Source organism: Octodon degus, unplaced genomic scaffold (assembly GCF_000260255.1).
Source record: "Octodon degus isolate 3935 unplaced genomic scaffold, OctDeg1.0 scaffold00169, whole genome shotgun sequence".
Lineage (NCBI taxonomy): Eukaryota > Metazoa > Chordata > Mammalia > Rodentia > Octodontidae > Octodon > Octodon degus.
In genome coordinates, this window is record NW_004524745.1 from 2,534,345 (window position 1) to 2,559,037 (window position 24,693).

The window sequence follows — 24,693 nt, forward strand, 5'->3', positions numbered from 1 at the left end:
GAATATGACATGGCTCCTCATGACCTGAAGTTATGAGCTGAAAGACAAGTCTGCCTTACCTTGGCCTTGGGATAACCAAACATTTGGAGAAAGCAAAGTAATGGGTGGCACATCACAGACTTTTCTGTCCTTTCTTTCTTTCTTCCTATTTATTTATTTGAGATGGGGTCTCACTATGAAATTCAGTCTGGTTTTAAACTCACCGTGTAACTCAAACTGGTGTTGAATTCCCAGTGATCCCCCTGCCTCAGCCTCCTGGATCTAATGACCAGCCTGATTCACACCAGTTCCGGTAGGCAGGGATGGAACCCAGGGCTGTGCACATGCTAAGTGCTCTGCCACAAGCCTCCACACCCAGCCCTTCACAGCAGTTCTGAAATACTAGGCTGAAGTTACAGGACCTTCCTCCCTAGCAAGAGGGATTATCCTCCAGCCTGGCTTTGCTCTGTGGGAATATTGCAGCTGCTTGGTTTGTTGTTCATGGTGATCTTGGACTGGCCCTCTGGGAGGTCTTTATTTTGTTTAATTATTTTGCTTGACCACATTTGAAAAGGGGATTGAGACTACAACCTCCTTAGGGAATGAGGAGCACTCTCAGCCTGCTTCCTGTCTGAGGAATGTTGGGTGCTTTAGGTCTCAAATAGGCACAGTCGAGACCTTCATCCAGATCGGTAGCTGAGAAGCACAACTCTCTGAACATAATTGCCTTTTATATCTTCCATCCCCAACATCCTGTGTGCCAGTAGCTTTCCCACAATTTGAGACGTACATCTCTTTATAGACCAATGAGGAGATCCTTGCCCAGATCCCAGGCCAGGCCTCAGTGGGAAGGTTACTACTTCAGTCTTTTTTCCCTGCTTACAGTTGACCAACTGGCAGGATTTACTGAGCACATTTTAATCAATTAAGAGAGCTCCACAAAGAGCACAGTGGTCATATATTTGATTGGGTCTTTTCCCCAGGACTGAGTTGTAATCAGCTTTATCCCTCAAAACATTTTTTCAGTTTTGTCTTTTACCATTTGGATATGAGAAACAGTTGCATGTCTTAATCCTTTAAATCATGGAATTTCTGGGCTGGGGAGATACCTTGTTAGTCTAAGCACCTACTTGGCAAGTGCAAAGACTTGGGTATCATCCCCAGTATTGCATGCCATGCCAGCCCTGAAACCCTGGGTGCACTGTGCCAGCCATCGAAACTGGGCATGGTGGCACATGCCTGTAATCTCAGTGCTGGGTAGCCTGAGACAAGAGGATCACTATGAGTCTGAGCTGTGTAGCGAGGCCCTGTACCAAAAAATAGTAATAATAATATTTAAATAAATAAATGCTGGAAATTCTGAATTTTTTCTGATTGCTGCCTGCTTGCAAAATGACCAATTTTTGTTTCTTCTTTTTCTTTTTGAGACAGGATCTCACCTGCAGTTCAGACTTGCCTTGAGCTCACTTTGTAGCTCAGGCTGGTCTCAAGCTCACAACAATCTTTCTGCCTCAGTCTCCTGCATGCTAGGATTGCAGGTGTGCACCACCATGCCCAGCCCTTTTTTTTTTTTTTTTCTTTTCTTTTTGGGACAAGAGTTTTACTATGTTGCCCTGGCTAGTCTTTTTTGTTTGTTTTTGAGACAGGGTCTTGCTATGTGACCCCAGATGGCCTGGAACTCAGTGATTCTTGGGGGGGGGGGCGCTGGGGAGATGGCTCAGTGGAATAAGTGCTTTGCTGGAAAGTGCAAGGGCCTGAGTTCAATCCCTGGTTCCACCAAAAAAAAAAAAAAAAAAAAAAAAAAGGATTAGTGATCCTTGTGACTCAGCCTCCCAAGTGCTGAATTATAGGGCACACCACAGACCCCAGATTTTTGTTTTGTTTTTGTCCCAGGCTGATCTTAAACTCCTGTGTTCATTCAATCCTCCTGTCTCAGCTGCCTGAGTAGCTGGCACTGTAGGCACTTTCCATTATACCTGCTAAACTGGCCTGTTTTTCCTCCATCCCTAGCCCCTACCCATTCTTTGTCTTTTGTTTGGTTTGGTTTTGTTTAGACAAATTCTTGCTGCTAAGTCACTGAATTGCCCAGGTTGGGCTTGAATTTGCAATCCTTCTGCCTCAGCCTCTCAGAGGGCTGAAATTCCAGGTGCATACACCGCACCCAGATCCTGGGCTTCTTCCTGGTTTATGTGAGCTTCAGCAGGTAATTCAAATACACCCCCCATTCTCCTTGCTGAAAGGAGATTTGGTGTGCAGGTGTGCCTGTGTACATCCTATATATGTCAGGGCCACCAGATGGCACTTCCGCAACTGTGGCCATTTGCTCTTGGGGCCCCACCTGTCCCTTTACTGCTCTGCTTTTTCACTTCTCTGCATAACACAGCCGGATAGGCAGAGTCGGTGACTTTCCCTCTGTGGCTCAATGGCCTCCCCAGTCCTCAGCGTCCCTGTGTCTCCCATTGCTTTTAGGTGACTATGAGCTGGAGGTCTCCCCATACGAGGACACAGTGACCAGCAAGCCCTGGAAAATGCACCTCAGCAAACTGAACGTGCTCAGACCAGGTGCGGAGAGCCGGGCGGGTGGGTGAGGGCTGGGCTAGGGGCTTGGGGGAGACACTGAGGCCACTATGCCTCCCGGATCACCAAAAGCAACAGATGGGTGATCGCTTGAGTCAGCCCATTAGGATGCCTCCGTCCCTGCAGAGGGCCAGTAGGCATGGCAGCAGTCTCAGAAAAATGCACTGAAATGGAGTAGTAATGTGCAGTCAAGGCAGCCAGGAAAGTAGTTGTGTTGTTTTTTTTTTCCCTAAAGACTAGAAAATTGCTTGTTTTCAGCAGTTCTAATGGAATGGGTGAGGTGTTGGGCAGAGTAAATAGTGAGTGTAACAGGGTGGGGAGTAATCGGGCTGGCAAGAACTTTGATGCATGATTTTTTTGAAAGCAGGGCAGTGAGTTCATTGAGAAAGCAATACAGTTTTTTGAGAAATAGCCAAGTTTCATTGTATAGTCAGTTCCATATATTAGAATTAGAACTTTGAGAAAAAAACACAGATTTAATCCGGTGTGGTGGCACACACCTGTAATCCCAGCTCCTGGGAGGCTGAGGCAGGAAGATCCCAGAAAGTTCAAGTCCAACGTGGGCTAAATAGTGAGTTCGAGGCCAGTCTGCACTACAGTGTGAAACCCTGGCTCAAATAATAAAACAGATGAAGAAAAGGATGAGCCTTGTTCAGTCAGGCTTTACCAGGGCCCTTAAGAAGCCTGAGCTGCAGCTGTAGCAAGAGGTCGGGCCTGGTGACTTAGCAACCCTCTGCCCACAGACTCCGACGTCTGCCTCAAGTTCGCGATGCTGTGCACCCTCCACGACAAGTGTGACCGGCTGCGCAGGGCCTATGGCGAGGCGTGTTCGGGGACTCACTGCCAGCGCCACGTCTGCCTGCAGCAGCTGCGCGCCTTCTTCGCGAGGGCAGAGGAGCCGCACGTGCAGGGCCTGCTGCTGTGCCCGTGTGCGCCCACGGACCGCAGCTGCGGGGAGCGCAGGCGCAACACCATAGCGCCCGCCTGTGCGCTGCCTCCAGCGGCCCCCAACTGTCTGGACCTGCACAGCCTCTGTATGGGCGACCCGCTGTGCAGGTGCTCGGTGGGACCGCAGGGTGACGGGGTGGGCTCGCCACTCAGGACCACAACCTTCATGGTCTGGCTGTAACCCTTAGGGTTCTGTAAACCCACCAGCTATTTAGCCTTGGGTATTTTGGAAAATTAAAAAAAAAAAAAGATACATATTTTGGCCAGGCGTGGTGGCACTCACGTATAATTCCCACCTTTAATTCCAGCACTGTGGGTAGTTGAGGAAAGATCACAAATTCGAGGCCAACCTGGGCAGGTTAGCTATTTAGTAAGATCCTGCTCAGAATAGATAAAATAAAATAGGACTGGGGAAGTAGCTCAGTAAAAATTTCAGCCTGGCATGGTGATACATGCCTGTGATCCCAGCATGAGGGAGGCTGAGGCAGGAGGATTCCCACAAGTTCAAGGCTGTCATGGACTATATAGCTCCACTTCTATTTCTGTCTGCTCCTAAGAATAGCATGGAAATGGGAGCTTATCAGGATGAATTCACCAGCGAAGTCAGAGCTCTCCCACCCAGCTTCTCCCCAGAGTCCCTCAGGAACTAAGCCTTCAGCACGGAGTGGGGGCATTTTCGATCCCAGCTTCATTATGAAGCCAGATGGGCATGGACTTCAGTCCTGGGTCTGAGTCTGTGTGATGCTGAGCATATCAATGGACCTAAGGCTCCATTTAGTGATCCGCAAAAACTAGGATAATAGAGATCTCATGGGATTCTGGGCAGGATTAAATTACTTGTGTAGATTTTTTAGTTTACTAGGGCATAGTAAGTGCTCAATAAATGGTGATGCTTATTTTGTAATTTTATTAAGAATTTGATTTTCCCCCCCCTCAGGATAGTGGCACAGGCCTGTAATCCCAGCTACACCCTTGATGTATAGTTTATTTACTATTTTTTCTAGGACTGAGAACCAAACCTGGGGCCTCATACATTCTAGATATACGCTATACCATTGAGCTCTACCCTAACCCCAAGATGTTGTTGTTGTTGTTGTTGTTGTTGTTGTTGTTGTTCCTTAAGGCAGGGTCTTAGTATGTAGTTCAGGCTGGCCTTGTAACGAAATGCTGGCCTCAAATTTATGGTGATCATCCTGCCTCAGCTTCCTGAGTGCTGGGATAACAGGAGTGTACCGCCATCCCCAGCAATTCAGCTTTTTAAATGCCTGCATCATGTTCCACTGATGTATGCCTCACACTTCATTTAACCATTCTATGTTGGATATTTAGGTTGTTTTCTTTATTACTGTAGTGTTAAAATATGATAAATGTCACTCGTTCCTTTTCATTTTTCTTTTTCCAGTACTGAGGATTGGCCTCAAAGAATGCCTTGCCATTTATTTATTTAATTTGTTATTTTTTGTCTTTTTTTGTGTGTGTGTGCTAGAGATGGAACCCAGAGTTTTGTGCATGCTAGGCAAGTGCTCTACTAAGCTATATTCCCAGCTATTTTATATTCTTTTGAGATAGGGTCTTTCTAGGTGGTCCAGCTGGCCTTGAACTCACTATGTAGTCAAGGCTGGCCTCAAATCTACAGCAATCCTTCTTCCTCAGCCCCCTGAGTAATGGGATTACAGGTGTGCACCACCACGTGGAGTCTCCTCTAGGAGTCTCCTCTAAGGGATTGTGGAGCCCAGGTTCAGAGTGATGTGTGTGGGACTGTGGTGATAGCACATTTGATTGTGATGAGTGGCTTCACGGAGGAGGCCACCTGGGCCAGGTGCTGAAGGCCAGGGAGGTATTGGTATGAAAGTGGCAGCAAGGGTGACGGCTGCAGGCCACATCTCCATTGTGGACTCTTGAAATTTCTGTTCTTCTAGATCCCGCCTGGCAGATTTCCAGACCCACTGCCACCCCAGGGACATCCTGGGGACTTGCGCAACAGAGCAGTTCCGATGTCTGCGCGCATACTTGGGGCTGATAGGTAAAGCTTCATGCAGAGGGCAAAGGAGGAGAACATCGTGGGATGGGGGGGCTGAAGTCCCACAACGGCAGGAACAGGTGTGGAGCCTGACAGCCCCTTCCCGTCTCCATCCACAGGCACTGCCATGACCCCCAACTTTGTCAGCAGTGTCAACACGAGTGTGGCCTTGAGCTGCACCTGCAGAGGCAGCGGCAACCTGCAGGAAGAGTGTGAGCAGCTGCAGAAGTCCTTCTCGAGCAACCCCTGCCTCGGTGAGTGTGCCTCCTGCCGGTGGGGGCCACCCACCTCTTCCTCTGCATACTTCGGCCCTCATCTTGGCCCCTGCCGCTATCTTCCTGGTCCAGGGCAGTTCGGGCCTTTGGCTCCCCAAGAGGCCCCCAGGCTGCCTGTTCAACTTTCCTGCGCTCAGGGACAGCTCCTCTCCCAATTTGCGCCTGCCTGCCTTCTCCTCTACACCACTCCCCCAAGCAGACCTCTGTTCCTGTCCTGGGAAGCTTAGATCTCCCAACCAGCAGCTGTGGTAGGCCATGCCTGTGACCTGGTCTCACAGGAGGCTGAGGCAAGAGGATCATTGCAAAGTTCAAGGCCAGCCTGGGCTACAGAATGAAACACTGTATCAAAAAAAAGGGGAAGAAAAATCTATTACCACCCTATTACCACCGTACCCTTCTAATCTGTCTTCTATCATCTGTTCAGTGGAGGCCATTGCAGCTAAGATGCGTGTCCACCAGCAACTGTTCTTCTCAGACGCAGTACCTGTCTTTCCTGTAGTGGAACACCAGGTAGCACCTCCTGTTACTAAACCAGTTGGGAAAACCCCAATTGAGCAGCCAAGGGGTGGGGACAGGTGGGGGAGTCTCGTTTCCACAAATACTAGAAATGACTAAATAATTCAGGAATACCTCAGGGGAAGGGGCCAGTCTTGCCTGAGGCTGAGGTGTTAGAGAGCAGAGATGGTTTCCTAACCTGACTCTGTTTCTTCCACAGAATAAAAACCCTGCTCTGAGGCCGCAGCCCTGGGTGCCCTTTCTGTCCTCCTGCACACTTCCCTTGATTCTTTGTCGTGGCCTCTGGTAGCTGGACCTCCATGGGGGCCTTTTTCCCTCTGTAGCAGCCAACCTGGCTTGCAGCCTTCAAGGAGTGCAGTGAGGACAGCATCCCGAAGGAGGCACATGAGCAACATGACTACCTTCACCCCGCCTGGCTCTCTGTCCTGCGCATCTGCTCAGCTCCAGATGAGGCCATGGTAGCAGCCATGGCCTGGGCCCCCCAGAGCTAGACCGGTTGGTTTTCCTTCCCTCCACCCTTACCCTGCTTCAGATTCAGTCTTCTCCTTCTTAAGACTTGGGGGCCACCATTTAAACATTTCTTCTGAGGGTAACCACTCTGCCAAGGTCTCTCCTGATGCCTCCCTCCTGCCTACCAGGGTCGCCCAAGTCTAACACATGAGTCAGTCTCTGGAGCAGTGTCTAGGCTGGCAGAGCTGGGAGCTAGAAGGCAGCCAACCAAGGCCTTCCCTTGTGCCCCTGTGCCCTCCTGTGAACGGAGAGTGGGAATCCACTGCCTGCACTTCTCTGCCTGGGACCTGGAGGTCATTTGGGCATCAGGAGCAGTCTTTGGGCCTTGCTTTCTTTCTACTTTTGTCTCATATCTGCCCTGAGTTCTTGGATTGTAATTAAACATTTTGACCTAAGGCTCTGCTCTTTTCCCATTTTCTCAGATTGTGAATTTCTTGGATTGTGAATTGCAGGATTAAGGGTGTTACAAACACAAGGACAGAGGTCAGGTAATAGACATAGCTGTCATGGTTTGGGGCTTTGCAAGAACAATATAATGCAGGACACATTTTATAAGGAATCACCCAAGAATATACAACAAGAGTAGGAAATCTATCCACATGCTAAATACAAAAGAATACAGCTGAGGGCCTGGGTCCTAATAGCCTGCATGAGTGCAGCTGAAAACCTAGAGCTCATAATGCTGCCTCCCACAAGTCCAACTGGAGGCCTAGAGCCCACAACAAAGTCTCATGCAGGTCTGCTTCACAAATCTGTGCTGGAAAGGCCCAAAGGTGGAAGCTAGAGATTCTATGCCAATGGGATGAAGGATCTGTGCTAGCAGGCTGAGGGATCTGAGCTGGAGCCAGGAAGCAATGCTCAGGGTAAGCACCAGAGCTCCCCCAAAAGTACCACAGCCGCCATCAGCACCAGTGAGGTCCCAACCTCCTCCATCAATAAGGAAAGATGAGTTCCCATCAGGAAAGCCAATGCAACAAGCTTCTTCATGAGGCTGAGCAGTGTAGCATCTTCCCCTCCAGAGCTGGGAAGCGATGCTCAAGATGAGGACCAGAGCTCCTCCAAAGTTCATCAGGAAAGCCAACATGACAAGGTCCTCCAGCAGAACAGCCCAAGAGAACCAGCAGCTTCCAACAGCTCCAACTGCTTCTCCAAACAGCATCCCTAACAGCATTCCAAAAGCAGCATCTGTTCTGCCTTTTATGCTACTGGCAACAGCCTTCAGGTGGGCCCCCCACACCCAGCACCACACTAGTTTAATTCAGCTGGGTGTAATAACTTGACCACCAGTTAGAAATCCACTATAGTACCCTACTACCAGCTGCTCTGCAAAAGCCTCTCCACCTTGTGTGTTTCCTGTGGATTTGGATAGAGGATTACATCAGTGGGCCACAGACCTGGTATCTATCCAGCTCACGCCATTTCTTGGATGCTGCCTGGGATCTGCCAAGGCATCGAGGGGGGCCCTTCATCAACCACAGCATTAACTGAGCATCTGCTCATGTTATAGATCTGCTGCAGATCATGATGGGGGCCAGGGGAAAGCAGAGACTGGTCCTCAATTTCAGGAAATTTGGAATCCTATTAGAATAATGAGAACACCCATCCACACAAAGTACTTGGAAGAACACACTTATAGATGCTAGGTGTGCTGTCATATATCTTCAATCCCAGTTTTTTGGGAGGCTGAGGCAGGAGAATTGCAAGTTTCAGGCCAGCTGAGACAACAAGACCCTGTGTCAAAGTTTTTAAAAAGGTGGGAAGTCTGGGTGTATGGTGTATGCCTATAATCTCAGCACTGGGGAGGCTGAGGCAGGAGAATTGCTACAGATTCAAGGGGAACCTGGCTGCATACTGAGTTCAACACCAGCTTGGACTACAAAGCAAGATCCTATCTTAATAAAATTAAAATAAAATAAAATAGAATGGAATATAGCCCAGTGCTAGAGCCTGTTCCTAGCATGAGTTAGGCCCTAGATTAAAAAAAAAAAACCTTAAAAAAAAAAAGAATCCGTATGTAGAATTGTGGATATTTGTCTATTATTAATTCATTCTATCAGTGAGCATCTGAAAAGTGCTGGATGTTGAAGGTTTTGAGGTTATAAGACTGATCCTAGCCTCAAATCTTTCATACCTCAGTGGAGGGAGACAGACAAGACAGTCAATAAAAGCAGTACCATGTGATAATGCTTCACAGTAATTGTAAGAACACCCCTCATTTGTTTAGCCTCTGTATGTGGAATGCTTGCGTCTGTTCTTTGCCAGGCACACTCATTTATCTTCCAGTAACACTTGATCATCAGTCAGGAGCTATGAAACCTTGGGTTTAACCTCTCTGAATTTCAATATTCACATGTGTGATATGAAAAAACACACAGGGGACCGGGGAGATGGCTCAGTAGAGTAAGCGCTTGCCTGACAAGTGTGGGGGCCTGAGTTCAATCCCTAGTTCCACAAAAAGAAAAAAAAAAAAAAGAAAAAAAACCACACAGGACCCACCTCGGCAGGGTGCCAGGAACCATGTAAAAACATTGTAAGGCTCAAAAAACCAAGCAGTAATGGTCTATCACTTTCTTTCTTTTTTCTTTTTGTATTTTAGGGGAAGGATCTACAGGGTATTCAGGGTCTTACTACTAGATCTGACTCATAGTGATCCGCCTGTGTTCAGCCTCCCAAGCACTGGGATTATAGGCGCATGCCCACATGCCCACTTTCAATTGCCATCTCAGTGAGCCCCTGGAGCAGGGCCAGTATAGCAGGCCTGGGGATCAAACCCCTGGCCCCTGAGCCTGCTAGCAGGCGCTTTAATACACTGAGCTATTTGGCTGACCCTATCACTTTCATAGAGAATTTGGATAGCATAATCCTCGAGAAGTGAGCAAAAACATTAAAATCCCAATCCCATTCTGAGAATCTTTTGGTATATTTAAATTTACACAAGTGGGGTGTTAGATTTTCATCACTGACAAAATACCTGATGTAATCTGAATGAAGGAAATTTTGCTATCTTTTTGAGACAAGGTCTGGCTACATAGTTCAGGCTGCCCTTGAACTCCCAGTGATCCTCCTGCCTCAGCCTGCTGAGTGCTGGGATTACAGGTATGTATCACCATGCCCAGCAAAGAGGAAAGAATTAATTGGGCTCATGTTTTTAAAGGTTTTGGTCTGTGGTCAGCTGGTTCTGTTCCTGGGGACTGAGCCTGAGGCCCTGTATGTGGAGGGAGGGTGTGGTGGAGCAACAGTGCACCCCTTATGTAAACTGGAAAGCAGAGAACGACAGCTAGACAGGAAAGGGGGGGAATCACATATGCGCTGCAAGTCGAGCTCCTGTGGCCTGCTTCACTCAGCCAAGTTCTGCATTCTAACAAGTACACTGAGCTAGGAACTCATGGATGAGGAATCCACTGATGAAGTCAGAGCCTTTGTGACTGTACCACTTCCCAGAGCCACCTCTGAGCACCGCCCAATTATCTTTCTGGTACCCAGGACACAATACCATACTCTGGGTAAATTCTGGAAAAAAAAGAGTGAAGGGCCGGCCTGATAGCTCAGCGGACTAAAGCTGCCTGTTTAGGCAGAGCACAGCAGCCAGTGTTCAATCCCTGGCATGCAATGCTGGCCCTGCCCCAGGGGTGTGCAGAGAAGGCGATTGAGATTGGGTGTGGTGGTGTGTGACTATAATCCCAGTGCTTGGGAGGCTGAAACAGGAAGATCACTACAAGTCTGGTCTACGTAGTGATACCCTGTAGACCCTCTACTAAATACAAAAAAGAAATAAAAATTAAGAAAAAAAATCTGTAACAAGGCTTTGTCTTTTTAAAAAATTGGTTCTTGTTTGTTTTTGAGATAGGGTTTCACTATATAGTGCAGGCTGGCCTTGAACTCACTTATATAGCCGACACTGACCTTGAACTCAGCGGTGCTCCTCCTGCCTCAGTCTCCCAATGCTGGGATTGCAGAGGTGCTCCACCACACCTTCCTCAAAAAAAGAAAAGGAAAGAAAAGAGGTTTGTGTTGCTACCTTGGCTCGTGATTCTGATCTAAGACTGAAAGGCTGCACTGGGTGATGCTCTTCTTGTTGGCACTGTCCCAGGGTAGAGCAAAGTCATCATATAGTGAAAGGAAGCAAGAGTACATGTGTTTACGTGAGGAAGCTACCAAGATTCAGTCATAGGGCTGCACCTTGATGACCTCATCTAGTCACAATGGCCTCCCCAAACCATAAACTGTGTTTTGTTTTTTTTTTTTTTTTTTTGAGACAGGGTCCTGCTATGCAGTCGAGGCTGGTCTCCAACTTACTGCGTTGCCCAGGCTGGCCTAGTATTTACAGTGATCCTCCTGCTTCAGCCTCTGAATGCTGAAATTGCAGGTGTATATCACCATGCTGGAAAAACTGCTTCCTGTTTTCTTTCCTTTCTTCCTCTCTCCTTTTTTTTTTTTTGGTGGCTGGGTCTTGCTCTGTAATTCAGGGTGGTCTTGAATTCACCACAATCCCCCCTGCCTGGGGGGATTACAAAAGTGTGCTACCACACCTGGCAAAGGCCAAACTTGTAAACACCAAAGTGCAATTAAATTTTCAGTCTTAAAAAAACTCCCACTAGGGATTAACCCCTAACCTGAGTCTCCCCAGAGACAAACCATATTTCCTCTGAGCCTGGTTGAAGGCAATTAGGGAAGCGACCCAGAACCTGTGGGAGTGGCAGGTGGGGCAGACCCACCTCCACTATAGGTCTGTGTCTTTGTTGTTGTTGCACCCAGCCCCAGCCTCCCCAAAGCTCCAGGGGACCCTGGGTCCACTTCCTTCCTCTCCTCCCAGGAAGACCTGAGCAGTCAAGGGCTCTGCCTTGGCCTTGGCTCCATTAGCCTGGGGCTGGGGTGTTAAGGGTACAGTCATCCTTGCTAAGTGCTTGAATTAAACTAATAGTCTTTTGCGTTGGCTTGGGAGAAGGTCCAAATTCCTGGTAAGCAGCCAGACCAGGCTCCCAGCCCAGGCCCCGAGCCAAGATCAGGGTGCAGGGCAGTGGCTGGGCTATGGCTGTTAACAGTCTCCCTCTGGCTGGGATGGTGAGTGCTGCGGGACCAACTTCTGGGGAACTAGGCAGGACGGGCCCACAGCACCCTGAAGACTGTACAATGACAGTCAGATGGAGCAGACTGCTTTATTTATTTATTTATTTATTTTGTATTTTTAGGGAAGGGTCTACAGAGTGTTCAGGATCTCACTACTAGATCGGACTCATAGTGATCCACCTGTTTACAGCCTCCCAAGAGCTAGGATTACAGGGGCAGGCACCACCACGCCCAGTCTCAATTGCCTCTCATTGTGCCCCCATGGCATTTTAATACACTGAGCATGGTCGGCCTAAGACTGCTTTTTGAATAATCTCCATATTCACCCAGTCCATCATTCATTTACTCAGCAAAACTTTAACAAGCACTTACCCTTTACCTATCTTCCAGTATTTTTAGAAAAAACAAGCTCTTCCCTCCCCATTTATTTACAACCATGTCAAATAAGAAACAGCTCAGGATTCTGGAAGTTGGACACTAAGTTGAATAGCAGGAACTCTTCAGTTATCTTGGTGCATTTTTCTTTTTATTTTTTTTTGAGACAGAATCTCACTATGTAGCCCAGGCTGGTTTTGAATTAGCATCGACCTTCCTGCCTTAGCTTCCTGAGTGCTGGGATTACAGATGTGTGTCCCAATGCCTAGGTTAAATCCAGCTATTTTGGTCACCTCTCTGAGCCACTGTTTTCTACAATAGAGGTGCCAATAGAATACAAGATTTAGAGGGTTGCATTTTTTCTTTTTTCTTTTCTTTTCTTTTTTTTTCTTGCAGAACCAAGGATTGAACTCAGGCCCTTGTGCTTGCCAGGTTAGCACTTATTCTACTGAGCCATCTCCCCGGTCCTTAGGGTTGCATTTTTTTTTGTTTTGCAATATTATTATTAACAACCCCAGTGGGCTGGTGAGATGGCTCAGTGGTCTAAAGCACCTACTTGGAACAAGCTTGGCAAAACACAGGGACCGCGGTTCAATCCCCCAGCACCACATGCCAGCCAGCCCCGCCCCCTGGTGGGCTGTGCTGGCCACACACACACAAATAAAAATATGTTAAACAAACAAACAAACAAACAAACAACCCCAGCATCAGCAATTTGATTTCATCCAAAAAAAGAAAAATCAGGGCTGGCCAGGTATCTCTGGGGACTAAAGCACCTGTTTAGGCAGGCTCAGCAACCTAGGTTTGCTTCCCTGGTATGCCTTGCAGGCCCTGCCCCCAGGGCTTGCTGAGCTGGCGACTGAGACTGGGCATAGTGGTGTGCACCTGTAATCCCAGCGGTTGGGAGGATAAAACAGGAGGATCACTATGAGTCTGATCTGTGTAATGAGACCCTGTACTAAATACATTAATAAATAAATAAAATGCAAAAAAGAAAAACCTAATTGGCAATGCCAAATATTTGTATATCAATTTTAATAGTTTTTGTTGGCAAGTTTTGGGATTCCTATTTCTATAGAAGCTTATAATTACAGGTCATTTTTACTTATATTTAATTTATTTTTTTTAATTTTATTTGCATTTATTTTATGCTTAATTTATTCCCATGCCATAAGTTTTTGTTTCTTCTGGGATATCTTTTTCTTCTGTGCAACTTCCTCTTCTGGTTTGGGAACAATTTGTTCCTTTTCAGTAAGGATCATCTCAATATGGCAGGGGGAGCTCATGTATGGATTAATCCGGCCATGAGCTCTATAAGTACGGCAGCGCATCTCTTGGGTTCTTTGTTCACCTGGATATGTTCAATAACCAGAGAATCTACATCTAAACCCTTAAGTTCAGCATTACTCTCTGCATTTTTAAGCATGTGCAGCAAAAATTCAGCACTCTTTTTGGGCCACCGACCCTGTGTCCAGCCCCACTGTTTGGCCTGGGCACACCTACCAACTCCACCATTGTAACGCCGGAATGGTACACATTGCTTCTTCTTCTTTTTTTTTTTAATATTTATTTATTTTATTTATTACATTTATTTAGTGTGTGTGTGTGTGTGTGTGTGTGTGTGTGGCCAGCTCAGCCCACCAGGGGGCAGGGCTGGCTGGCATGTGGTGCTGGGGGATCGAACCGCAGTCCCTGTGCTTTGCCAAGCTTGTTTCAAGTAGGTGCTTTAGACCACTGAGCCATCTCTCCAGCCCACATTGCTTCTTTAATGTGACATCCTTGAGATACTTGGTGGCCTTTCGGATATGCATACCCTTGATGGCCTGGGCAGTTTCATGCGTGTTCTTAAAGTGAACGCGAAGATTTGAGCCTCTTGATTTGCATGATTTTGTGGGGTTTTCTGGGTCAAGAGAGTAGCGAACCATTTTCACAGGTCACCTAAGGCCGCTTACAGGAAGAGTATATTTAATTTAGATAATAGTAAAAACAATATTTTTAAGTGACTCAGAGTCATTTTGAGGACTGGATATTATTATAACACTTAGCACAGTGCCCAATATATGATGAACAATCGGTAAATAGCAGCAGTCATTACTGTTGGGAGGACATCTTCAGATGCCACACATTCTGTGTCTGGCCTGGAGCAACATAGGGTGATAGTGCCAACTCCCTCTCCAATTGGGGGCTGAATTCTGGGTGGATCACTGGGCATGGTACTCTCCCATAATCCTAAAACTCAGCAGGCTGAGACAGGAGGATCACTTCAAGTTGAAAAACAGCCTGGGCTTCACCGTGACAGCCTGTCTGAAAAAAATCTAAGTGGAGCAGCCATAGAACTATTCCTCCACAGAAAGCTTGGAGACTGGTTATATAACATCTGAACTCCAGGACAGAAGCCAGAGCTTGGCTCTGTAGTGAGGACCATGAGGGACTTTGGCTGAGTCCTGAAGGCAGAGAAAATTAGTATCGCAGCGAGTGGCATTTTTAATTGCAGATAAAGGAAACATTGGAATGATTTTGCGGAAGGACCCAACCATCATGCAACCTGACATCAAGGAGTGCAGTCAGGCCTGAGTTGGCTTGGGGGGAGTGGGAGCTAGAGTGCTGAGCCTCATCTCATGCTGCCTCCCCCATACCCTCTGCAGACCTGCTTCCTCCATACCCCTCGGCGCCTCCCATCCATGACTCAAGTCCAAGCTCACAGAGCCAGGAAACCTGGTTGTCTGAGCTCAGGTTCTAGGTTGTCTCTTCAGGGTGGAGGAACCTGGGCAAAAGACACAGCTACATGACCATTGACATGTGCTAGCTTCGGCAGCACATATACATGACCATTGACATCATCACCAGGACCGAAGCTGTTAGTGGGGGTGGTGGACTCAGAAGGACCCCAAAAAGCATGGACCGGGATGAATGATAGCCATCATTGAAGTCTGGTTTTGCTTTTTCTCCATCTTCCTCCCCAGCCCAGAGCACCCTGCCTGGGTTCTGTCTTGGGTGCTGGCTCTGCATCTGAGAACCACTCTGGGGCTTGACTTGAGTGGAGCCAGTGTTCATTTTGTGATTCTGGGCCTTAGACCCAGGACCATAGTCACACTGGGGGAGTGCTGCACCCCTGAACCACAAGACCAACTGGAATATGGGTGTTCAGGCTGCAAAAGGAGGCTTTGATGCTGTGGGGCTGCTGGATTTCTAGTAGTGCCAGTGGCAGAGTAAGACAAAATGAATGCAGGGACAAGAATGGGGGGTCACCCCCAAATATGCCCACTTTGACATATGGTTATTTTGAGCTAAAGGCAACTGAGAATCAGCAGAAACGAAAAAGAGTTCTCTGCCTTCCCCTTACCTACTTGAGAGCTGGGCATAAATCTGCCCTAGGGGAAGGTGCCCTCCCTGTACCTGAGAAATGTCCCTCGTTGTTTTTTTTTTTTTGTTTGTTTGTTTGTTTGTTTGTTTTTGTTTTGAGGCAGGGTCTTGCTGTATTGCTTAGGCTGACCTTGACCCTCTGGGTTGAAGCAGTGCTCCTGCCTCGGCTTCCCAAGTAGCTGGGGCTAGAGGTACACGTGGGCAAGCAAAGGAAAGTGACTCAGCAGTCAGGTGTTGACATCCAGACGAATTGCATAAACTGCCTTCTCATCTAGCACGCCTCATCCACGTGTTCTTCAGGACCTTTGCCAGTTACTTCACCACCAATTATTGTCCCCTGGCACCCACATCCTCCTCCTTTTATTAGTAGGGTACATAAACCTCAAAGCCTAACTGTCTTTGCATTTCACACATTTTTCTATAAGCTTCTGTGTATATCAATATTCATAAAAATTGTGTGCTTTTTCTTTTGTTAATTCATCTCTTGTTAGTTTAATTTACAAGACTTCATGTACTAATCATAACAGGGAAAAGGAAAAGGATTTTTTCTCCTACAACAAAAGCACTATACTTTCCTTAGCTGGTAACATCTACTTTCCACTGGATTCCATATAATAGTGATAGGCTTTTGTTTCCATGTCCCTCTGGGGACCACTGCTTCCTAGAAATTTCAGCCTCTTTTTAACGTTTCTGTTTCTGTTTGAAGGAAGATTTTTCACATCTGGAATCTGAGAGCTTTTTTCCAGTAAAATTCCATGTTTGTCTGTTTGTTTTATTTTATTTTTTTCTGAGACAGTTTCACTGTATAGTTCAGCCCTGCCTTGAACTCACTATGTAGCCTAGGCTTCATAGGTCTCAAACTCATGGCAATCTTCCTGCCTTAGCCTCCTGAGTGCTGGGATTACAGGTGTACACCACCATGCCAGCTCCATGTTTGGTTACTGAGCTGGTCAAATCGTTATCTAAAGTGTGGCTGGGAGTGGGATCGGAAGAGAGCCAGACACAGTCATGATAACGAACACTTAGTGGTGTTCAGTATGTACAAGGCACTATGCTAATGGCTTCATAAGCATTATCTCATTTAGTTTTTATAATTATTCTATTTTTCCAGTTTTACAAGGTGGCTGAGTGAGGCCAAGCAATTTGTTCAAGATAGACTAAAACTGGGCTCACACCTGTACCAGCACTCAGGAGGCTGAGGCAAGAGGATCACTGTAAGTTCAAGCTCAGCAGGCTACAAAGTGAGTTCAAGGCCAGCTTGGAATACATAGTGAGACCCTGTCTCAAAAAAACAAAACAAAGCAAAAAAAAAAAAAAAATATTTATAGACTAGGGCCAGGTAGATAGCTCAGCAGCACTGGCAAGTGCAAGGTCCTGAGTTTGATTCTTGGTACAAGATAAATAGATAGATAGATAGATAGATAGATAGATAGATAGATAGATGATTAACTGGTGATCTAGGGAACAAGTCTCAATCTCTGTGACTCCCAGGCATAATCTCTGGCCCACACTGCATTTGTCCAGTGTTGGGGTGAGACCCACACGTCCTAAATTTCAGTAGAGGGCAGGACCTTGTTGTGGGGGCAGAGGCAACTCTTTCAGGCTGCGAGGATGGTTTCCTGGAAAAGCAGCTCTTTGGGCCAGGCTGTAGACAATGAGTGGGATTTATCAGGCAGAAGCGGGGGAAGGGCACCCCAGAGATCAGAGGGACAAATGCAAAGGCTGGAAAGGTCAGGGATGATTGGGGGAGAACAAGCAGTCTGCTGTGCCTGGAGTTCTGTGAGCAGACATCCCAGGCCTCCTGTCACTCATTTCCCCACCCCACAATCTAGGGTAGGACAGCTCTGAGGACACCAAGGTGACCAGCATGTGAGCCAGGACCTGCAGAATAGGAGGGGACCTGGGACACTGGTGTGTAGAATTGTGACCCAACATGCTTGGTGCTCCCAGCCATGTGGAGCTCCATGGCCCCTCAACCTGACAGTGACATCCAGGGCGTGAGGTCAGTGTGCGTGGGCGACAGGATGAAGTGAGTCTGTGTCTGCACTGGGAACAGTGACAAGAAGAATGGGAGAGTCCATCTCCCACAGAAGAGTGCCTCAAATACAGTACACACACACACACACACACACACACACACACTCATGGAGTCACCACCCAGCCCCCAGCAGTCAGCTCCAGTGAAAAGGCATTGGTCCCAGAGGCTGGGTCTTTACAGACCTTAGCTGGGGTTTGTTTCTGCACAATACCAAATGTGGGCTGGGGAGAGTAGACAGCATGTTGGCACAGGCCAGTCACGACGGCACATGCCTATAATCTCAGGCTATAAGAGACTGAAGCAGGAGGATCACTTTGAGTTTGAGTCCATCCTGGGCTACATAGTGAGTTCCAGGCCAATCTGAACTACATAGCAAGATCCTGTCTCAAAAGAATGAAAAATTGGGGCTGGTGAGATGGCTCAGTGGTCTAAAGCACCTACTTAGAACAAGCTTCCCAAAGCATCAGGGACCGCGGTTCAATCCCCCAGCACCACATGCCAGCCAGCCCGCCCCCTGGTGGGCTGAGCTGGCCACACACACACACACACACACACACACACATACACACATAAATAAATAAATAAAATTTAAAAAAAAATGAAAAATTAAGTGAAATTCAAAAGATAAATTTAAAAAAAAAGATGAGCTATAGGGGCCGGGGAGATAGCTCAGTTGAATAGCCTTTGCCTGGCAAGCACAAGGGCCTGAGTTCAATCCCCGGCTCTGGGGAAAAAAAAAAAAAATGAGTTATTAGCCAGTGTTTGTAATTCTAGCACTTTGGGAAACAGAAACAAAAGGATTGCAAGTGTAAGCCTTACCTGGACAATTTAGCAACAGCCTGTCTCAAAGGAAAGGAGGATTAGATATAGTTAAGTGATAGAGCATCACTTGGCTTGATTGTCTCTCTCTCTTTTTTTTTTGGCAGAACCAGGGATTGAACTCAGGCCCTTGTGCTTGCCAGGGAAGCACTTATTCCACTGAGCCATCTCCCTGGCCCTCTTTTTCTCTCAAATACACACATAAGTGAGCAAAAACACACACAGTTCTCTTGTTGAGCATGTAATCTCAATATTCAGGAGGCTAAAGGAAGAAAATTACTGGAATTTGAGGTTAGTCTGGGCTACATAGTGGGTTCAAGGCCAGCCTGATCTGCGCAAAGAGACTATCTTAAACAGCATAGACAACCAACAGTGTTGGAGAGAGAGCTCAGGGTCTAAGCACCTTCCTGGCAAATGCAAGGACCCAGGTTCAATCCTTGGTACCATATGCCATGGCAGTGAGACCTTGTATCAAAAGAATAAAAAATAAAAAAATAATAATACCCCCCACATGCATATGCACATTGGTTTACAGACTTAATTCTTTTCCATGATTTTGGTTGCAAACCTAATTGGACAAAAAACAAAATCAAATTTTCCCAAAAGATCCCCACTGAACCTAACCTTAGTTTGTGACCAGAATCATGGCAAAAATCAAGTTCATGAACCAAGGTACCGTGGTACATATGTACTTAATATTTTTCGTTGCTCAAATGTATAACCCAATTTAAACTTTCAAAAAAAAATGAAAAAAAAAAAAAAAAAAGGGAACGGGGAGATGGCTCAGTAGAATAAGTGCTTGCTTGGCAAGCACAAGGGCCTGAGTTCAATCACCGGTTCCACCAATAAATAAATAAAATAAAATAAAATAAAATAAATTTTAAAAAAACTTTCACAAAATCCTATAGAGACAGACACTATTAACCCATTTTACAAAAGGAAAAAATAGGTATCTAGAAGTTAAATTCTGCCCAAGGTCCCAAAACTAATCACTGGCAAGTGAATTAAAAGCAGGTTCTGTGTTTATTGTGAAAGTTCATGTTTGCAGGGCACAGTGATGCATGTCTTTAATCCCAGCTCCTTGGGAGGCTGAGGCAGGAGGATCTCAAGTTTGAGACTGACCTATCCAATTTAGCAAGACCTTGTCTAAAAAAGAAAAAAAAAAAGTGCATGTGTTAGAGGGGCTCCGAGATGCCTGAGGAGGGGCAGGTAATTCAGCAGGATGGGATCACTTAGCCTTCACAGAAGAGACAACATAGAGGCCATCAAAGGGTAGAGAGCCTCAGTGATCAGAGATGGGTAATGCAATTGTAGTTTAGGAAGGGAGAGAGGACAGTCTGAGAAATAAGCCGATTAGATATTATGGGGCTAACAAAAACAAATCAAAACTCCAAAATTAAAAAAAAACTCTCCTAAATTAAAAATAAAAAATCAAAATTAAAAGCCAAGTATGGTGTGGATGTCTAATCCCAGCCCTTGTAAAACAGAGGCAAGAAGATTGCTGAGTTTTAGGCCAACCAGGGTTACACAGAGAGTTTAAGTCCAGACTAAACTACATAGCCAGACCCTGCCTCAAAAACAAAAAACCCAATCTCCCTCAAGGAGGGTGAGGTTGGCACAAGAAAATTTGCCTTGTTTCCTGACTCCACCACAGGCCGATTCTGCCTATGCCCCTTTATAGCTCTGCTACAAATTCTCCTTGTCTCCTGAAAGAGTCCATTTGACTCCAGTGTTTCGCCATTGTGGGGAGACAGGAAGATCTGTGAACAAGGAACCTGTCAGTGACTCCTGGATCAAACATGCTCCACTCCTCAGGGAATGCGGCCTTCCATTTGTTCAAGAAAGCATATTGGGGCCAGGGAGATGCTCAGTAGAATAAGTGCTTCCCTGGCAAGCACAAGGGCCTGAGTTCAATCCCCAGTTTCGCCAAAAAAAAAAAAAAAAAAGAAAAAGAAAAAGAAAAAAAAGAAAGAGAGAAAGAAAGAAAAAAAAAGTATATCATAGCGTAAAGATTCATTTGAAGCCAAGCAAGGCATTATGTGCCTGTAATCCCAGTACTTGGGTGGCTGAGACAGGAGGATTACCACAAGTTTGTGGCCGGCCTAGACTACATGGTGAGACTACATAGACCCTGTCTCAAAAAACAAAAACAAAACTCCATGAGCCTCTCTAAATCTCAGTTGCATACTTGAAGTGCTATTTTATTTTAAATTTATTTATTTATTTATTTACTTTTGAGACAGGGTATTGCTGTACAGCAGTTCAGGCTGGCCTTGAACTTGAAGCCATTCTCCTGCCTTAGTCTCCTGAGTGCTGAGATTACAGGCATGTGCCACCACACCCAACAAGATTGTATAGTTATTAAAGGTCTTTTTAAAAAAAAATTATTTAATTTGTGTGTGTGTGTGTGTGGCCAGCTCAGCCCACAAGGGGGCGGGGCTGGCTGGCATGGGGGGCTGGGGGATCGAACTGCGGTCCCTGTGCTTTGCTAAGCTTGTTCTAAGTAGGCGCTTTAGATCACTGAGCCATCTCACCAGCCCCCATTATTAAAGGTGTTGAAGTAGAAAAAGAAATATGTTTTGGAGGGTGAGAGCAGGTCACTGAAAGAATTTATAGTGGCCTAGTTTATTTTTATTTGGGGAAATTTATTATTTTGGAGGGGTACTGGGAATTGAACTCAGGGTCTCATGGTTGCCAGGCAGGTGCTATGTGCTAAGCTATATCCCCATTCCTGTTTTGGAGGGATGTTTGAGATAAAATCTTACTCTGTAAAACAGTGGAAGCTGGATTGCTTCAGTAACCTTAATGCATGTGAAAAGATCCTGTCCAGATCACTACTGCTTCCACAGAACCCAGTAGCACATATTTGCAGAGAACAGGGGTTAGAAAATGCACCTTGAAAAAAGTAAAGATGTGTATGTATTTTATCTTACAAATGCAACTGAGGTTAGCTATTGCCCTGGCTGAGAAGGAAAGACAGACAGACAGAGTGACAGAGAATGACTTTATGAAGTATTCAAAGTACGTAGTTTGAGACCCTTGTGCTTTTTTGTTTGCGGCAAGAGACCATGGGCCTACCATCCCACCACTGGGGAGGCTGGGGCAGGAGGATCATGAGAGTTCGAGGCTGGCCTGGGCTAGTGGCAAAACCTTGTCTCAAAAACTACTAAGTGACCACTTGACTGAACGGGCAGCTAGGGAAGAAGCAGTAAGGAGGAAGAAACACAAATCTGAGTCGGGTTAAGTCATCCTGCCACCAAGGGATTGGATGTGCATTATCTGCCATCTACCCTGCTAAGCACTTCCCATGGATACCTGCAACACTTTGAAGGGTGGTGGGCGGCACATCGCAGAGCCTGAGCTCAAGGGGCTGTGTAGGGGGCAGGAGGCCCACAGCCCAGTAGCTTGCTGCCCAGCCCTGGTTCTTGTGGTTTCCTCCATCTCCCCAGCCCTGATTTCCACTATCTGGCTCCAGAGTTAGAATAAATCCCAGCTAAAGCGGGTTAAGCTTTTTGCCCAGTGTTGGTCCACAGTGAGGGACAATGGACATCACAGCGGCGGACGTCTGGGAGCTGCTGGGACTCAGGGCCTCGTGTAGGGGACCCCAGGCGGGCGGAGCGGACTGTGGCAGCTGCACCCCTCCCCTGGGTACCACGAAGCCGCCTCCTGCAGCCGCGGTTTAATTAAGGAGAGGCCAGTCGGAGCGGTAGGATCGATGCAAAGGGAATTAGGAGGCTCTGGCAACACCGCACTGCGCACCCCGCGCGGGCTGCCGCCGGCCGGAACGCAACAAGAATTCGATAAGCTTTAGCGACGGCCGGGGCGGGCGTGGGGCCTGAGAGAGCCCGGGAGGCAGGGACTAGGGCAGGAGGCGCTCAGGCAGCGCGGGGCCTGATTGACAGGGAGAGAGTGGCGGCCAATGCTCAGACGGCGACTGGGAGCTGGTCCCCAGAGCTCTGTGCGACTGGCTTCGCCAAGCCAACCCTGACCCCAACCTTCACATCCTGCTTAAACCACAAGGAAGCTGCCCAGCAAGGCGAGATAACACATGCCTGTGATCCCAGCATTTAGGAGGCTGAGGCAGAAGGATAACTGTGAGTTCAAGGCCAGCGTGGGATATGCAGTGGGTTCAAAACCAGCCTGGACTATAGCAAGACTTTGTCTAAAACACAGAACAACCCCCACCACTACCATCAAACAGGAAAGGTGCCCTGGACCTCCCTCCTAGGGACCACCATGTCATCCAGCCTCACAGTACACACAGTTATCAATGTCACTATATGGGGAGCTGTATGACATTCTGTTCCATGACTTTCCCCCAAACATGGTACAGGGCAGGATGGCAAGGATCCCTGTGGGTCGCCCTGCTCAGTGGCATCCAGTGCTACAAACAGAAGACAGGTAAACATCTTTAGAACTATTGACTCTGCAGGCAGTAGGAAAGGAAAGCAAGGCTCGGAAATGAAGTGACACGCTCAGGGCCTTGGTACCCACCTCTTTCCTTGAACAAATCATTTAGTCTAAATCTTGGTTTGCCCACTTGGGGAAAATTTATGTAGCTGCTACCACACCTGATGCCAGGGATTGTGGTAACATTTTACGCTCATAATTGTTTAATTTTGACCACAACCCTAGGAGGCAGAAATCTTTCATAGAGGAACTTGACATTAGCAGGAGCCAAGCTGTTTGTTCTCACACCTGCTGCTTCTCTTCTGAGACGTTAAGTCACGGGGGAGCCATGCCACATCACATGTCCCACATCCAGAAGGCTATGTCTTGGCAGGACTTCCCTTGTCACTTGGCTTGGGGCAGGATTTGGCCAGTGGCAGCCCCTGGCACAGGGTGAACGGAGGGAAGATGAAAGGCTACATCCAACCTTGTCAGCTTCAAGCTCTGTGTACTTCTGCTGGTCCTCAGCCCAGGGATGACAGTGGGTTTCTGTCCTGGTTATTTCACTTCCCCTATGCCTTAAGCAGCTACAGTGTTAAATTCTGCTTTAAATTCTCTCCATGTGAGCAGTCAGAAGAGGTTCAGTCAGGAGGACTGCCTTGAGTTCAAGGCCAGCCTGGGCTACATAGTGAGTTCAAGGCCAGCCTCACAGCATAGTGAGACCCTATAACAACAACAAAAATTCTCTTCATTTGAAATACTTGTTTATTTTTCTGATTACTATAAGAAACATGAATTGAATCCAGATCTGTTGGAATGAAAAATTCACTCATTTAAGATTCTCACAGAAGGGCTGGTGAGATGGCTCAGTGGTCTAAAGCACCTACTTAGAACAAGCTTAACAAAGCACAGGGACCACGGTTCAATCCCCCAGCACCACATGCCAGCCAGCCGTGCCCCCTGGTGGGCTGAGCTGGCCACACACACACACACACACACACACTCACACACACAAATAAATAAATAAATAAGATTCTCACAGAAGACCACAGCAAAACAAAGAAGTCTAGTCTGGCCCTGAACTCACTATGTAGCTCTGGTTGGCTCCTGCCTCCACCTCCTGAGTGCTGGGATTACTGGGGTACAACACCATGCCTCGAAACAGTTTCATTTTAAAGTAAACTTAGTTACAACTGATTGTTATGGTTTCAAAATTCTATTTTTCATACTTAAAATATTGTTACACCTGTAGACATAGCCTGCAGCACTGGCATCTACCTGGTAGAGTTGTCGTGAAAGGAAATGAGGTAATAGACACCAAGCTCCTGCAAGCCTTGTTTAACAACAGTACCTTCTTTGTCCCCTTTCTTTATTTTTTTCTTTTTTTGGTTGTTTTGTGACAAGTTTTCTCTGTACAGGCTCACCTTCAACTCAATATGTACCCCTGTGCACAGGCCCCAAACTCAGCGATCTCCTTGTCACCACAAAGGAGAGCCACAGCTTTTTCTTTTTTCTTTTTTTATTCTAGCAGCTCTTTCATCCCCTAGTAGTTTCCTTAGCCTGCTGCGGATTGCCTACCACGCTGGCCCAGCAGTGGGAGCAATAGCGATCTGGTGGCTGGCTAGGCGCTACACAGGCACATGCACAGTGAATGTCAGCTCTGGCCTAAGCTCTCAGCTCAACTGGGGGTCCCCAGAGACCTGGCTGCCATGGCTCAGAGTGTGAGGAGCTTTTGACACATGCACTCAGGGCCCGATTGAAGTGAAGATGTCTGCTTGGGCCTCAAGGGCAATTTTCTCCTGATTGAATTGCAACTT

At 47.0% G+C, this 24,693-nt stretch overlaps 1 protein-coding gene across 1 annotated transcript in view; it reads left to right on the top strand.

The window, feature by feature from the left end:
- Positions 1 to 7,211, top strand: part of Gfra3 (GDNF family receptor alpha 3) — a 23,387-nt gene extending 16,176 nt beyond the window's left edge. The window contains exons 3-8 of the mRNA XM_004643291.2: positions 2,449 to 2,541; positions 3,300 to 3,612; positions 5,424 to 5,527; positions 5,644 to 5,778; positions 6,224 to 6,309; positions 6,515 to 7,211. Coding sequence (XP_004643348.2) covers positions 2,449 to 2,541; positions 3,300 to 3,612; positions 5,424 to 5,527; positions 5,644 to 5,778; positions 6,224 to 6,309; positions 6,515 to 6,604 — 821 coding nt within the window. The 3' untranslated portion in view covers positions 6,605 to 7,211. The remainder of the gene's footprint in view (positions 1 to 2,448; positions 2,542 to 3,299; positions 3,613 to 5,423; positions 5,528 to 5,643; positions 5,779 to 6,223; positions 6,310 to 6,514) is intronic.
- The last annotated feature ends 17,482 nt before the right edge of the window (positions 7,212 to 24,693 follow it).